Raw genomic sequence first — 16,316 nt, forward strand, 5'->3', positions numbered from 1 at the left:
AGCTGACAGTGTAAAATGTATCGCCTTGGGCAATTGGTTCAAGTCTGTACTAGCTCTCCGAGCTGCGGAATCAAGTCAGGATCATAAATCTGGTCCACACGCTCATAAAGCTGATAGAAAAACAAAATTTGAAAAAGAAGAAATTCCCCTGCAACCGTATCTAACCTTTTGCATGAAATTACCTGCGATTAAAATTTGTTCTTTTTTTTTAATCCAACGCCAACAATTAACCAATAGAAGGTGATAAAAAAAAGTAAATGCTTTTCGGAGATTTGTCCTGTCAATCAATCATTCGATCCAATGTCAATCTAGAGTTTCCGCTTCAACTGTTGTAATGTTAAAGGAAACAATTAAACATATATTTTAAAAAAATAATACACAACTCACAGTCTTTTAACATTAACAAGAATTTGCACTGACACGCAAAATATCTGTACTTCTTCCTGAATTACAAAACAGGTCTTTGCAGGAACTAATCCCAGACAAATCTGATGCAACAAAAAAGATAACCAAATAGATTAACCGAACCTGGCCATGGGCAGATTTGAGTGAATTAAGGTGAATTTACCTTTATGGATTGAAAGTAGGCTGTCTGCCTCTCGGTCCTCTTGAGTTTCGCACTATTAAAATAGCAGTTGCTCAAAAAGTCCCTGGGTCATGGCTGCAAAATCCAAGTCGGAGTGGAAGTGAATGGTCTCACTGTATCCCCAGCAATATCAACACACCTTCAGCATTCCGTCTGCGAGCGCCGAGTCGCAGGGGAGCGCACAGTGAAGTGGGGATATAGGATGGAGCGAAAGTAACCCAAGTTTCTCTCGCCCGTCCCACTCGCTGCAGAGCAATACTTTACAGAAGCAATCAAGTGCGTTCGCTCAGTTCACTAAACCAGGGGATGCTCGCGCGCTCCGACTGCAGGGCTCACACGCGAGCTTGACAGACTTTTAAAGAAAGTTTAGCGTCCGAGCCTTTTCATTTTCCAATTACGACGTAATTCATGCTTATTCGAAACAAAGTGACGCTTGACAGCCTCGCCAAAACGTCGGATAAAAAGTTGTTAAACACAAAATAAACCGAACCGAAATCCAAGCACTGACTTTGTGTTTTATGGAGTCTTCACACGGAAGCTATACTTCTAAAGTTTGGTTTTCCTTTAGTTGTGTGAAATGTAAAATAGTTACACTCTCAAATAGTTTCAGCCAAAGCATATATTTCCTTCTATTTCAAGATCTACTTTTACATCCGACAGAAGAAATGTTTGAATAGCCATATAGGAAATTGAATCATCTTTTTCAACGTGTTTATTTCTATGAATCATTTATTATTCAACTCATGTAATGCTGACATTTTAATTAAAAGGGCAAAAAAACAAGCTGCCACTGTATATGATCCCAAAGTTTTCAGATTTTTCCAGCCAGCCTTGTGCCCTTTCTGCATGAGTGGACTGTGGCATTTTGCATTGGGGGAAATGCTGGGGAAATGTCAGATTTTTGGCCGCGACATCGAGTAAGTCTGAACGCACAAGAGGCCTTTATCCCTAAAGAGTAGATTTGTAGGGAGGAGTGGGCAGAGTCACTAGCTTGTGTGTGTGTGTGTGTGTCAGTATGTGTGTGTTTCAGCTCTTCTGCTCTGATCCCTACAGAATAGCTGTTTACTGTGACTCATCCAGTGGCCTGTCTGTGGGTCCGTGGTTCAAAGGGTGCCGTGTAGGTGTGGGGGAGGCGTGCCCGCGGGGGTGCTCTCTGCTGGGGGGTCCCACGCGGGTGTGAACGCCGCAGATCAACAGGCACATCCGCGCGAGGAAGCCCCCGCAAACCCCGCCCACTCCCACCTGCCATCTGACCGGGGGGACATGGTCCCCATCTGGGGATGAACTCGCGAACACTGCCCACCTCTTCGCCTCGAACCACCCGCATCTCAGCAAGTCTGCTTTACCCGTCTGTCTCACCATCGCCGTACAGGAGTGAGCAGAGGTGGAAGCACCAGCGGAACTTATCAAGGGCCCAGATTGATGTGTGTGTGGGTGGGGCATGCCGGATCGATGTGTGTGTGGGTGGGGCCTTGCAGACTGATGGGCAGGTCAGTGGGGGCTGCCAGATTGATGTGTGGGTGGGTGGAGCCTGCCAGATTGATGTATGGGTGGGTGGCGGGGGGGGGGGGGCTGCCAAAGCAATGTGTGGGGGGGGGTCCTGCTGGACTGATGATTGGGCGGGTGGTGTCTGCCTGTCAGTTTGATAATTGCTCTGAGAGGCTTCCATTGTCCTGTCCGTACAGACATGACTGAGTGCAGACAGTCCGTGCAGCAGACCACCCCCCCCCCCCTCGCCCCCCCGGGGACCTTTCCAGTGCACCTCTCTGTCTGGGACCGCAGCCCCACCCCTCTCATTAGAGCTCAAAGGCAGGTTCCTTTCCCTGGAATCACCCGATTGCTCATCAGCAGGCCTCCGGGAGCCAGACAGCATAATCACAGGCGATGTAATCACAGCGGACTCCGCTTTCTCTCCGCTTTTCACTGCCCTCTGCGCAAGGAGGGGTTTCTGTCATTGTGGTTTGATACGGTCCTGCTCTCCCCAGCAGGGACGCTAGCTCCGAACGGCCTCTCGCCCTGCGGCCGTCTGAAGCCGCCTCGCGTGTTTTAATTTGCCACCGTGGGAGCGCAAGGGCAGCTGGGAGGGACAGGCAGAAGTGAGTGGCTCTGACTGGGGGGACGACAGCGGGGACGACAGTGGGGGGGGACAGCGGGGGACGACAGCGGGGACGACAGCGGGAGGGACAGTGGGGGAGGACAGCGGGGGGGACAGGCGGAGGTGAGTGGCTCTGACTGGGGGGACGACAGCGGGGACGACAGCGGGAAGGACAGTGGGGGGGGGACAGCGGGGGACGACAGCGGGGACGACAGCGGGAGGGACAGTGGGGGGGACAGGCGGAGGTGAGTGGCTCTGACTGGGGTGACAGCGAGGGGGACAGGAGGAGGTGAGTGGCTCTGACTGGGGGGACAGCGGGGGGGACAGGCGGAGGTGAGTGGCTCTGAGTGGGGGGAGGACAGCGGGGGGGACAGGCAGAGGTGAGTGGCTCTGACTGGGGGGACAGCGGCGGGGACAGTGGGGGGGACAGCGGGGGGGACAGGCGGAGGTGAGTGGCTCTGACTGGGGGGGACAGCGGGGGGGACAGGCGGAGGTGAGTGGCTCTGAGTGGGGGGGACAGCGGGGGGGACAGGAGGAGGTGAGTGGCTCTGACTGGGGGGGACAGCGGGGGGGACAGGCGGAGGTGAGTGGCTCTGACTGGGGGGACAGCGGCGGGGACAGTGGGGGGGACAGCGGGGGGGACAGGCGGAGGTGAGTGGCTCTGACTGGGGGGGACAGCGGGGGGGACAGGAGGAGGTGAGTGGCTCTGACTGGGGGGGACAGCGGGGGGGACAGGCGGAGGTGAGTGGCTCTGAGTGGGGGGACAGCGGGGGGGACAGGCGGAGGTGAGTGGCTCTGAGTGGGGGGAGGACAGCGGGGGGGACAGGCGGCTCATTTCTGCGGCGCACTGAGTCGTGGAGCGGGCCGAAAACTTGGCGGGGAATGCGGGGCATCCGGCCGATTAGCATCAAACCCCCCGTCCCCACACCTCCTCCTACCCCCCGTCCGGGGAACGCCTGCCACCGTCCCACCTCCATAAGGGTCCCTTTGTGCGAGGCGCACGCTGCTCCTCTGATGCAGCCAGCCCCTCGTTAGCGCACGGCTAACCGCTCTCAGCCCCGACACGTCTCCTTACCGCAAAACGACCGGCCCTTATGCACAGACACATGGGGCGGGGGCGGGGGCTGGGGTGGGGGCGGGGGGGTCGGGGGTTATGTTTACGGTTGCCATGTTAGAAAAGACAGGTAAAAGGAAAAAGCTTTTGCCAGACCACAGCAAACCAATTTATGGTGGAAAAATATTTATGTGAACTTCATGTGAAATTTCTACATGTCTATCATGCAGGCCTGCACTGAATCAAAAAGGCTTTAAAAAACAATGAGTATTCGCCTGAATGAGTTTCAGAGTTCGATCGCTGTATATATTTAAAACATTTCTCTTGACATTTACGTTAGTTGACACGCAAAAACCACAAGTCATGAGCAATAACACAATAAACAAACCACAATAAGACTTTTCCAATGTGTGGACTTTTTTTTTTTTTTTTTTTTGAAAACTGAAGTAGTTTTCCTTCTTTGAGTTCAGATTCTGTCAGCCTTAGGAAAAAAAAAAACAGGAGTGTCCAAAATAAATAAATAAGCAAACAAATACATAAATGAAGTTTAGAGTCTGTCACTGGTAGTCAGGAGTTTTGGCGGGAGAGTGGATGGAGATGCAGAAGATCTCCTCGCTGGCGGGCGGTGGGGTGCTCGGCGGGCTGATGACCCCAGAGTCCAGGCTGGGGATGGGGTGGAGGAGCCCCTCTGTGGGGAGCTTCTGCTCTTGGCAGCGGGGGGAAGACAGCGCCCCCGTCTGGGGGCACGCCGGCTCGGCTTCGGGCTGCGGGGGCTGGGAGCTCCGGAGCCGGGCCCCGCCCCGGCCCGGCGGGGTGCAGGGCAGCAGCGCGATCACGTCACGCCGGAACTTGCAGCTCATGCCGAAGTAGATGAGCGGGTTGTAGAAGCTGGCGGACTTGGCGAACAGCCGGGTGAAGACGCTGGCGGAGGCGGGCACCGGGAAGCCCCAGGCAGACCACATGGACACCGCGGCGTAGGGAGACCAGGCCAGGACGAAGGCCACGCAGATGACCAGGGACACCTGGGGATGGGGACCAGAATCTCAGCCCATGTGGGCAACTGACTTTTCTTTTGTGTAAAAAAAAAATGAATGAGGTTTTTTATTTACCAAAACAGTTTTAGTAAGATAATAAAAATGAATGCCATTTGTATGTCTGCATGTTAAAGTTAAGGAAAAATGTTGGTTGACTCAAGGTCTGGGTTCTATATTGAGAATCCACACAAGTCGCACACTCGCACCGAGCACCTTAGTGGGGGGGACTGGCACTTACGCGTGTGACGTCCCTCTCGATCTTCCTCTGTCTGTCGGTCAGGTAGCCGTCCGCGGACATGGCGTTGCTGGACTTCACCCTTTTGATGATGGACACGTAGGAGAAGAGCATCACCAGCACCGGGATGAAGAAGCAGGATACGAGGATGGAGACGATGTAGGACTTGTAGAAGGTGGAGAAGCTGGATTTGGTCCAGTCAATCTCGCAGGTTCCATAGCCACGGTCTGGAAGGTGGTACAGGTGTGCACATGTGTGTATGTGTGTGTAAATGTGTGCATGTGTTTGTTTTTTAAAACACTATCCTTTTATTTGCTTTGTTGTTGCTCCATCAGTTTCATTCATAGATTGATTCATTGACTGATTCATTCATTCATTCACTCATTAAATTACTCATTCACTCATTTTCAATTGCAATATTAATTGCATGTGTTTCCACATGTAGTTCCTGAGAAGTCAATGATGTCAGCAAATGACATCGGAGAACGTCTCTGATTGGGCGGATCTTACCTACGTAGCTCCCCCAGCCCAGCAGTGGAGCCCCTGACCAGAACGCTGCCGCCAGCCAAATGCAGACCAGGCACACGGAAACTGTGCTTCTGCTGACGCAGTTTGCTGCAGGAAGAGAAACGGGAATTAATGAAAAGCAGAAATTCGCCAATCAGATAAGCTAGCTCCGCCCCCAGCGTGTACGTTTCCTCACTGGGTCCCAAGGGTCGTTCCATTTCTCAGATGTGTACGACCTGGGGCAAACTGACAGGAATTATATTTCTCACCTTCCACCCATGTCTGGACCAGTCTGAACAAGCAAAGCATACAAACCACATCTCCCAGCATCCCCATATCTGACCCCGGTTGCCCTCGTGACATGTGTGGATGGACCTCGTCAACGCTGTCAACACGTTGGAAGGTATGTAGAGACCATTATTATTTGTGCAACAGAATGTCATTGGCACTATTGAGAAGAAATATGAAAAAAACTTTTTATTATTATTATTATTATTATTGGTTGAAGTGTAACTACAGTGGCCATACCGAAATGTTAGTTGTGACTTTTCTCCTCTTGAACAGGAGTGTCTTTGTAAATGATAAATGTTATGACTCTGCACAGAGTCCATGGGTATGGGCGCAAAGGCGTGGAATTGTTGAATAGGCATTAATATCAGACATTCTATACACAAACAGTTCTTTTCTCAGCAAGGCGTTTCTTTGTGTACGTCAGACACGGAAAAGAGCCTTTTGTTAGCAGAAACGCGTTGAATTTAGTGAAGTAGTGTACAACTGTAAAGACCTCACATAGACTCATGCTTTATGTGCCACACATATCATGTATATTTGAGCTCAAATGTAGTGTGAGACAAATCCAGATCGAAACTGCAGACTCCAGACTACAGAAATAATTTTACACAGAATTTATTCCCTCTGGACACGGCTAACTTTCACATATTTGTTTCTGAGCGATAAAAAGTTTCGCTTGGCAGTGATTGATGTGTTAATAAGGACTGAGAAATTCCAACATTTTTCTCTTCTAATAAAGATTCTTGTTCAATTTTTACAACAGAAAAACTTGTTTACAAGCATACTTCTGAGAGTCAAGTTTAAACAGTGTGCTCTGTTATTAAATCCTGAAGTGAAGTCTCATTTTAAACAGTCAAATTGAATAAGAGCTCATCATTAATTGGGCTTACTGAATTGCAGGCTGATTAAAGATTACCCCTGTGTCCTTGCATGATTATTTTTTTCTGCTGTTAAATTTAATTAAAAGTGTAGCAGAAATGCACAGTAATTCATTTCATACACTTTTAAAGCAAAAGTTGGGACCTGGTGATTATGTTTAACAAAGCATTGGAGATGTCTCACATTCTGGGACTCCTTTCACAAAAGTTGCGACATATAAGGTGAGATTCATGAGATGTGCTAGACTCCTCCGGCTGTTTTTGGAGTTTTCACTTCGAAATCACAAACTGCAAGCCACAGACTCATGTCACAACTGTTGGGTTCGTGCGGAACATTGGAGCACCTGCCCACTCTACCTGGGCCTACCGTCTGTCGCCTTGATCTATTTAACCTGAAGTGAAATAGTGTGTTTCACCTTCTGTCAAGAGGGTTGCATAAATGTAATATTTTACATCGGTACATTTTATCTCCATAGGTATCTAAGGGGTGGATGCAATCACAGAAGATTTGTTTGGAGCGTGCTTCCGTCTCCACACTTTCCAAGGAAATGCCACACTTCTGAGGAAAGAACTGTATGTGCGTTGCACTATTATTTGCAATTTGCAAGTGATGCATTTTTGACAAGATAATGCGATCTGCACAGCATGGGCAGCATGTTACTCTAAAGAGACTTGGATCACTGTAATTTAAAGCAGCTCTACAAGTATGAGTCATAAAACTGACTCATTTATTTCCCCCTCAACGCGGAGACAGGACGTAGGAAGCTGGAGATTTTTTACCTCGGTTAGGGTGGCAACCCTTGATATATCTGGTGACACTGATGACAGTCAAGGTGTTAATGCTGGCCAGACCAAAGAGTAGGGTGAGGAAGCCATCCACCTGGGAAAAAAGAATGTGTCAGTCAAAGATCGGACTGAAAGGTTAATAACTATCTGGAATGAGTGGGCCGGGTCAGCTGAGACAGTTATATGAGGCCTGGCTCTCAGTTCACTTGTTGATTATAATCTGTGTATCAGGTGGCTCTCAAGAAAGAGCCTCAGTCTGGTGCACAAAAGTGCTTTCTTGACCCCTGACCTCCCGCTCTCTGTTACAACACTAATCATGCAGAGCCCGGCAGATAGCCTGGCAAAGCTACTTCCTGACTGCCACGTATGGAAGGGAACCCACCCCCTGCCTCCCCAGCTGACTGTGATGTCATAGTACACAACAACGCAGTGCTCTGAAGTACCTGGAGATTCAACTACCCAACCTTGCAGGACGTGGTTACTTAGTCTGTTTATTGAGGCCAGACCAAAGTCTTCTGCATATAATATAATCTTTCAGGTTATATTCGGCTCTGGGAACCCTGCTGCATAGACCGCCAGTGCCTTCCACTATTGCCCATGGGGCTCAGAGTAAGGACTGGAATTGATTAGCTTTGAGCGCTAATCTTATTATAGTCCCTAATCCCCCCGCTACCAACAATCTGGGCTGCTAAACCAAACCCTGAGTTTATCCAAAATAAAATTAGCCAGGCCCACAGGAGTGATGTGTTCCTTGCGATCTCTGTGTTCATAAACTCTGAAAATAGTGCATTTTAAGGAATTCCGCCTGATTATCTGAGGAACCTAACACCACTCCCTACACAATACCTCACAACACTTTCTGGTAGGGAAAAGAGCAGCCAAAAATTGAACGGCTAGGGATGACTTGCAAACTTAAGGGGGAAAAAACATCTCTTTTAGATCGATGGGCTTGGTGTCAGAGTGCACCCTCCTGTTTCAGACAGCGGAATCATCAACCGCGCCTTCTCTGCGGTGGAAGAACGACAGATGTCAAAGGTCAGGAATGTTTTACTGCTCCGGTGGACTGCACTTGCAGATCAGAGAGGTGTTTTACAAGTCTGTTCCCAATGTTTTCTTCTTTTAAAAAAATTTTTTTTTTTTTAAAGAGCCTTTCCAAAAAGCTCCCTGTGCCTCTTAAAACAGAAGGCACGAAAAAGGCCTACAACCTGTTATTGCCATTTTGGCTCTGAATTTTGAAAATGCAACTTATGCCTGCACAAGATGGTGTTATGAATGAGAAAAGATAGCTGAGTAGTATCCTGTGCATTTTAGTGGCATTCTGTTACTGTTTGCCAGACCCCTTTTTGTGAAGTGTGTTGAGCCTACTGCCACCACCAAAGACCCTGCGTGGGAGGGGGGTAGCGACCCTCTATGTCTGATCCTGTCCCGCCGGTGCGCTGGTGCGATGCGGGTCAGGTCTCAGGGCCCAGCCCCCCACCCCGTGGATCTCTGTTTCTGCCCCATCAGGTCTGTGTCATAATCTGCTAATGCCTCTCACATGCCTGCAGAATCTGAATATACAAGTGAACATATACTTCATATAAGTGGATATATTCTAAAGCAATTCAGGTAAACTAACTTGGGTGTAACGCCAGTGTTCCACTTGGGAGTCAAATTTAACAGGGCCAGTTGCCTAACCATATACTACGCTGTTGCCTCTTTGCACAGGTAGTTCATGTCATATATGGAGACTCCAGAGAGCAGACCCGTGGCTGATAAAGCTTTGTAAAGATAGCCTTCGGCAAGAGCAGAAAATAAGTGGAGGATGCCAATCCAAAGGACTCTGGAAACATTCCAAACAATGGTGAAAAAAAAAACATATCCAGACAAATGCCAGCAATGACACTGGATATGAAACCCCAGGTGAAGAATTCTAGGCAGTATGAGGTTAACATGCTGCAAAGATACCGGCTCTGCAAGAACGCACGCGTGCCCGTTTCATTCATATATTTCCTTATTTGTAGAAATGTTTTTTTTTTTTAAAAGGAATTGTCAGATGGCTTTGCATGAAGCCATTCAGGTGGGAAAATCACACTAGGACTAAAAGAAGAAGGAGAAAAAAAAAACTTTTACATAAGACGTTCACACGAAAGTTTAGGAGGCTTATGAAAATCGCTCCATGGTCACGGTCTAACACCACCACGATTGTATTGAAACTGTAGTTGGTTTTGTCACCTGAGCTGAACTTGAAGTCATTTGAAAGACTGTTATGCTCTGTCCCACTCTGTGGATTAACAACACGGCTATTGTTCAAGTCCTTTAAAGCCTATTTTTGCATCTTCCATGCTAGACTATGCCCCTAACCATGTGCTTAAATGATGTACATGTGTGCCATGTGCTCTCCATGTGCTTAAATTATGCCGTTGTTCCTTTGACCACGCTGGGCCATTCTGCGGTATTCTGTAAGACTGCATCTCTCCCTCCAGTGTGTGACTCCAGTATGAAATGTGCTGTGGACCCGCTTCTCCATCCTTGGGGGGCCCACAAGCTGTAAGCTGATTACGGATTAACCTTCAGCCCACATGGAAACTCATGCAATCAGGAATTCTTTCACATCAGCTACTTTGGGGGGGGAAATTAGCACTGTTTAAAGAACTGACCAAATGGCATCACTCAACCTCTCTTCAACCAGCTATTAATAGGACCTTAAGTTGCCCAAACAGCTGCACAGGCAGAGACGGCGTTTAACTCCCAGTCCGTTGAGCAGTGCGTGTGGTGCTCACGACCTCCAGCTCAAACCGAAGGCAGCGTGGGGAGCGAAAGCCACTTCACATTTTTTTTTGGAAAGAACCATTTTTACAGATGAGTTTTGACTCTGACGGCGCGTGGCCGCTCTTTCTTTGAAGCTGGCGGTTTTAGAATAGCGCTGAGAGGCCGAAGCAGATCGCGCGCGATGTCTTCCTGTCCGCGCTCTCTTTCACTAGCTGCAGACTGAGGCGGCTGGAAACCAGCAGACTTAACTTGAGAGCGTGCAGTCCTTGTGTATGCTGTGCAATATTAAGGGTTTACCGGTGCATTCAATAGTGGGAAAAGGCTTTCTGGTTGTAAAATGACAGGCCTGACAAGCATAGCTTCTTGCTACCTTTCCCAGTACAGCAGAATGTAATACTAAAATAATCTGATAATCTTGTATTTGAACTTGATCTCTGCTAGGCTAGTTTAATGTCTCTTGGAGGGTCGTTTCCTGGACTCTATTCACACTGCTCTGTGTCCTTATTTATGCTTCACAGTTCATCAATCTCGCGCTTAGACGGGGGTTAAGTGTCTGAGGACAGAAAGTCCCAAATTTGCATTCCTGTTTAACAGGGTGAGTGAATTCAGTCGAGGGGCTTTTGGGCTGAATCTCTGGCATTCGGTCAAAGCTCTGGCCTTTGTGATTCTGGCTCAGCCTCTCTCTTCCCCCACAGTAATTAGCCAGAACGAGGGAGACCGTAAGATTGCTATGCTACGTGTGCGAGAGTTAATTATTGAGTTATTTTGGAGCTTTTCTTCACATATTTTACATACATTTCAATGTTTTATTTTAAAGACATGACCCTGTTTTCTCGAATGTTTTTTTCCCCCACATAATCCAGAGACTGATCTCGAGTGATCTTCAGCCACCGGGGTTAGGAATGATAAAAAAACACAAGCCGCTGTGTGTGAATGAGCCAAACATCCATCTCACCTGACAGGTCCACACTGCAGAGATCAGAAAGCCATCGTCCCGGAAGACGTTGAAAATCTCCAGGATCCCGCGGGAGTAGCCGAACACTGAGATGCTGGCGTCGGACACGGCGAGGTTAAAGGTCAGGTAGTCTGTGGGCAGCAGAGAGGCCCTCTGCTTGTACAGGATGAATATCACCACACTGTTTCCAAACCAGGAGAGCCAACCTGCATCAGCGTGCACAACACAAACACACACACATACACACACACAAGTATACACACACACACAGAGGCACGCACACAAGTATACACACGCATACACACACACACACACAAGTATAAGCACACAAAGGCACGCACACACACACACAAGTATACACACACACGTACAAATACACAGGCATGCACGCACACACATGCACACACACAAAAACACACATGCACGCAAGCACAACACACACACATATAAGCACGCACACACATGCACGCATGGACACACACAAGTATACACACACACACACACACAAACACACAGGCAGGCACACACACACACACACACACACAAACATACACATGCATACACATACACAAAAACAAAGACAGATTCTAAGTAACTGCAGTAACTGCTGCACCAGATCTCCCCTCCTCCCTCTGATTGTGTTCTGTGAGCTCTGTGGGCCCAGAGCCTCTGATCCCAGGCCTGCTATCCATGAGCAGAGCCCTGCCTGGAGTTTTACAAATACCGCCATACCACATAGACCGTCCTGGAGCTTTAATAATACCGCTATACCACATAGCCCTGCCTGGAGCTTTACAAATAGCGCTGTAGCACATAGCCCTGCCTGGAGCTTTACAAATACCGTTGTAGCACATAGCCCTGCCTGGAGCCTTAAAAATACCGCTACAGCACATAGTCCTGCCTGGAGCTTTAATAATACCGATATAGCACATAGCCCTGCCTGGAGCCTTAAAAATAGCGCTGTAGCACATAGCCCTGCCTGGAGCTTTAATAATACCGATATAGCACATAGCCCTGCCTGGAGCTTTAATAATACCGATATAGCACATAGCTCTGTCTGGAGTTTTTTTAATACCGCAAAAGCGTGCCAAGGCTGACTTTGTAAATGCCAAGGCAAGGAAGCTGTGCCTGTTGGATTGATAATCGTTATTCTGATTACACATAAATATGACTGCATGGTTGCAAAGATGTTTTCAGAGATTGATGAATGTTTTGGCAGCAGAGACTCTGAACCCGATCTACTAAACCTGATCAATGTCTTTTTATGTGAGAAGCTTTTGGTACCCAGAATTTTTTTTAACAGTCTCACTACCTTTCATCTAGAAGCCATGCAAATGATTAAAGGTCAGCTGATTTCATGTCTAGGCTGACTTCAAAAAGTGAAAAAGTGATTGCCTAGTCCTGTGCCAGAATACTGGCAAAAACGCGGCTTGACACTCTAAACACCTTCACTGACGTTGTGGTCCCGTCAATGACAGTTTGTTCGAAACATATATTCCTTCCCAGGTCACATGGGCAAATTCGACCCCAGTGCTTCATCAGCCAACGATTCCAAAACACCTGGGTCTGTTGCCATGGCAGTGAACGCTGCCGCTTTTATATCGCTGTTCAATGGCATGTTATTTCGCCTATAAGCAAGTATTGCTTTATTCCTTTAATGTTTCATGTGAAATACCTTTTAAAAAGCACATTTTTTATTGACCAGACTTATTTTCGCTGCGTGAAACGGAAATATTATTCGTCACAAAACCACCGTTGAAGTGGAACAGAATGTGAACATTTAATTTGGGACCACGAAAGACAAAAACGGGAAAAGATACGAAAACCCCGTAAATTAGTAGACTACTGAGCAATCCTTCTTCCTGTTAAAGATAAAAGGATGAATAGCCTACAATTTTCCATGGTAGCCTACGCTAGAACTGGACCTGGTTTTTGGACCTGTTTCAACCAAAATCAAAGGTTGATATGGTGTCTTAAATTATTTTCAGTGCAGTAATAAAAAGTTGGATGAAAAGAATAACTGCACGTATCGCAGGATCACTCCGACTTAAACCACTTGTTAGTTTTTCTCTGCATGTGAGATTATTACGTGGTTATACAATTACCATCTCTATTATTATGAAATAATGCATTTGTTTGCAATATATAAAGATACATAAAGTGAGTTTCCGATGATTGCATGCATATTTGTAATCTAATCAAAATGAGTATTCTTCAAAAACTCTCTGAACTCGATCTATGTCGTATCTAACCTACAAAAGACTAACTTGTGCGCGAGATTTATTATTGCTAAGAATACCTTTACCGCATGCCAACAATGAGTAACCCCAGCGTGAACCCACCTAGAATCAACAGGTATGCTCCAATGATGGTCTCTCCTTGTTCCGACAAAGAAGGCTCTTCGTCCATACGGCTAAAATTATTATTCCTCCATGGAATATTGCCTACTTGTAGAGGCGCCTTTATAGACATGACTGTATTTTATTAGCTGCCACGGCATGAATCGCCGTTGTTCTCTGGTAGCTAGGTTCACAGAATACACAGATGCGATTCACGTGCAAAAAGAAACCCCCGACCAGATCAGGACTAGAGCTGCCTACTCAACATCGCATCGCTATCCGTAGCGATGACGTGTCTGTCAGCAATCCAATTTTGTTTGCAAAATAAAACAGAAGGAGACAGATTAATTAAAACTGAAATTCTCACTAAAAGTCTCTTGATTGGGTGCAGAGGTTGCTGGCACCCAATCAAGAGAATAAGTGGTCCTAGTGAGTTGATAACCAACTCGGAAAATTTGTTGACTGTCATTTACATACCCAGTTGACTGCATTCAGCGTTAACAAAATTGAGCTTTCATTGTCAAAAACTCTAGAATATACCTTGGTTGTACTTCTCCAATGAAGACCCGCCCTGTCTGTACGAGCACAATCACAACGAAACGAACGTTTTGGTAAAGGAGCCTGTTCACGTGCAGGGTCTTGGCAAAATCAGTGATCCAGTATATATTGAAGTAGCCTTGAATTAAAATTGTATGTAGACCTAGGCTATATAGATTTATGTGAGTTTTCCGAAAACATGAGTTTAGTACGAGTTCATATAAGAGTGCCAACTATTTGTCGTATTAAATTTGCCCCGCGCGCTTGGACTGTCCAAGGTCCTGAAATTCAAGGCACGCAGAAGGACAATGTGCAAAAATGCACTATTCCACCGAGATGATAGACTCGTTGTAAAATGACATGCTGCAGACCTTCAGAGATTTTGCAGCGACATTAGTCAACAATTTATTCACATTAGTCAACCAAGAACGACATGACCAGCATTAACACATTGTGGCCCGGTCTGCGACTGCGATATTTTTGTAAAGTACGCTTGTTTGTTGCTTAAAATAGTACAAATACTTATTATGCATTAGTATTATTATTATTATTATCATTATTATTATTATTATTGAAAACGGCCACAATGAAAAGTCACGCAATGAAAGTCGGACAACAACTTAATTACCAGTCTTCACTGAAACTTTTGTAGAAGTGATTATGGTGACCAGGTGTCACCCAGACTGCATTATCTCAAATAACCTATAACCTATAATAACCTTTCCTCGGGGCCGATTCGTTGGGCTGCATTGTCCCCTTCATATTTAAGCCCCGACTCCTGTAATTACACATAAGCATCCTTTAATGTCTTATTTTAGCTCAGGTGCATGTCTTTATATAATTAATTTGATTAAGGTTAATTAAGGTGTCATATTGGAAACAAACCGATGAAAAACATTCCCGACGGAAATGTTATCCTACGGTACAGAAAGTGGTAATGTAATCCTCCTGTTCAGTCCTCAAAATAAAGATCTTCGTAATTTGCAGTCCAATTATCAACGGTCTCTGTCAGTAAATAAAATTCAATATTAAGGGTTTACCTTATGTATGTTTTTAACACTTAGCATTTTATGTTGCATTTGGTAACCCATAACAATACATCATTCAAAGATATATTTTGTCCATGGACTAAAGGCATAGATATCACTCTATAAATGTGTAATTCAATGAGTTACCTTTGGTCTGGTAATAATGGAATAATGGACTGTAGTTATAAAGCATCTGGCAGCACATTTAAAGGTTGACAAGCTGAATCCTATGACTTTTAAATGAAGGTTGGCAGTTTTCCATGGCTTTTGCTTATTGGACTAGAGGCAAATGTATTTTTCATGATTTTGCATGTCAGTGTCACGAGTAGATTGCCTCCTTTATAAAAAAAAATGAATAACAAATGAACAAAGGATGTGCTTTGAATTAAAAAAACATGACATGAATACATTTTTGTTATTATCTAACCCATGCAGGCTAGAGTACTGTTACTTAATATAATAATAAAAATGTCTTTTAAGCTGCAAGCTTCAGAGAACAAAAGTGATGTCATGTTTTTCTCTGCTGTGTGTAGTCATGTTCACCGAGTTCACTAAAATCTCACAAAGTTTAAAATACTCAGGAACAGGCTGCTATGACACTTCTGCTGGGCAGATCACCCCCACAGCCCTCCCCCCACGCCCCTCCCACTCACAGGTCCCAGACTGAGCTGCTCTGTGGAGGACACGGCCATGACGGGGTAACCCGAATCCCTCCAGACGGGACGGGCTCACAGAGCGCACCTTGTTCGGGGGCCCCCGTCGCCGCGGAGCTGCCCGGGGCCTGACGGGATGTGGGCGGGGCCCCTGCCAGCTGCCCCGCCTCGGCTTCCTGTCTCCGCACCAAGACGCCATTGAGCCGCGGAGGCGGACTGAGAGCCCGCACTGTGGGCTCGAACCCCCGGCCCGGCCGGCCACTGCCACGCCGAAAACACTGCCCCCTCTCATCCCTGCGCCGGGCCGGCCCTCATCCCAGTGCAAAAAACAACCCCAACACTCCCCCCCCCCCCCCCCCAAAAAAAAAACCCCTAAACCACTGCCCTCGCCTCAGCCCCAGGTAAGGAAAGCAAAGGCTTTCCTGAGGTTTGCTGGTTCTTTTCTCAGGAAGAAAGGGTGTGAGAGAGCAGGGCAGGACGGGGGGGCAGAGGAAACCGAAAGGGGGCAGAGGACATATCACATGACCAACGAGGCTGTGGCCCAATCATAACCACCGAAGCGGTTGGAATTGGTGGTCTAGACCTGG

At 47.0% G+C, this 16,316-nt stretch overlaps 2 protein-coding genes across 7 annotated transcripts in view; both read right to left on the minus strand.

Annotated features, from left to right (window-relative positions):
• vit (vitrin) overlaps nucleotides 1-876 on the minus strand; it is a 31,395-nt gene extending 30,519 nt beyond the window's left edge. For all 6 annotated transcript variants that reach the window (XM_035401068.1, XM_035401069.1, XM_035401072.1 and 3 more), the window contains exon 1: nucleotides 569-876. The gene's annotated coding sequence lies outside the window, so the exon portion shown is untranslated. The remainder of the gene's footprint in view (nucleotides 1-568) is intronic.
• Nucleotides 877-4,292: 3,416 nt separating this feature from the next.
• Nucleotides 4,293-13,806, minus strand: LOC118218301 (opsin-5-like). The gene is made up of 6 exons (XM_035400882.1): nucleotides 13,515-13,806; nucleotides 11,173-11,378; nucleotides 7,461-7,560; nucleotides 5,515-5,619; nucleotides 5,008-5,231; nucleotides 4,293-4,757 (listed from the first exon to the last, which is right to left on the minus strand). Exons 1-6 carry the CDS (start codon nucleotides 13,642-13,644, stop codon nucleotides 4,293-4,295), a joined length of 1,230 nt encoding a protein of 409 aa, XP_035256773.1. The 5' UTR covers nucleotides 13,645-13,806.
• Nucleotides 13,807-16,316: the final 2,510 nt, after the last annotated feature.

The sequence above is a fragment of the Anguilla anguilla genome, chromosome 18, assembly GCF_013347855.1.
Source record: "Anguilla anguilla isolate fAngAng1 chromosome 18, fAngAng1.pri, whole genome shotgun sequence".
Taxonomy (NCBI): Eukaryota; Metazoa; Chordata; class Actinopteri; order Anguilliformes; family Anguillidae; genus Anguilla; species Anguilla anguilla.

Excerpts from the sequence above, each read along its gene's own strand:
- LOC118218301 (XM_035400882.1), bottom strand. The coding sequence starts at position 13,644 with ATGTCTATAAAGGCGCCTCTACAAGTAGGCAATATTCCATGGAGGAAT. Across the intron at positions 11,379-13,514 it reads AGCATACCTGTTGATTCTAG|GTTGGCTCTCCTGGTTTGGA; the intron begins GTGGGTTCACGC and ends ACGCTGATGCAG. Across the intron at positions 5,232-5,514 it reads GGGCTGGGGGAGCTACGTAG|ACCGTGGCTATGGAACCTGC; the intron begins GTAAGATCCGCC and ends ACCACCTTCCAG.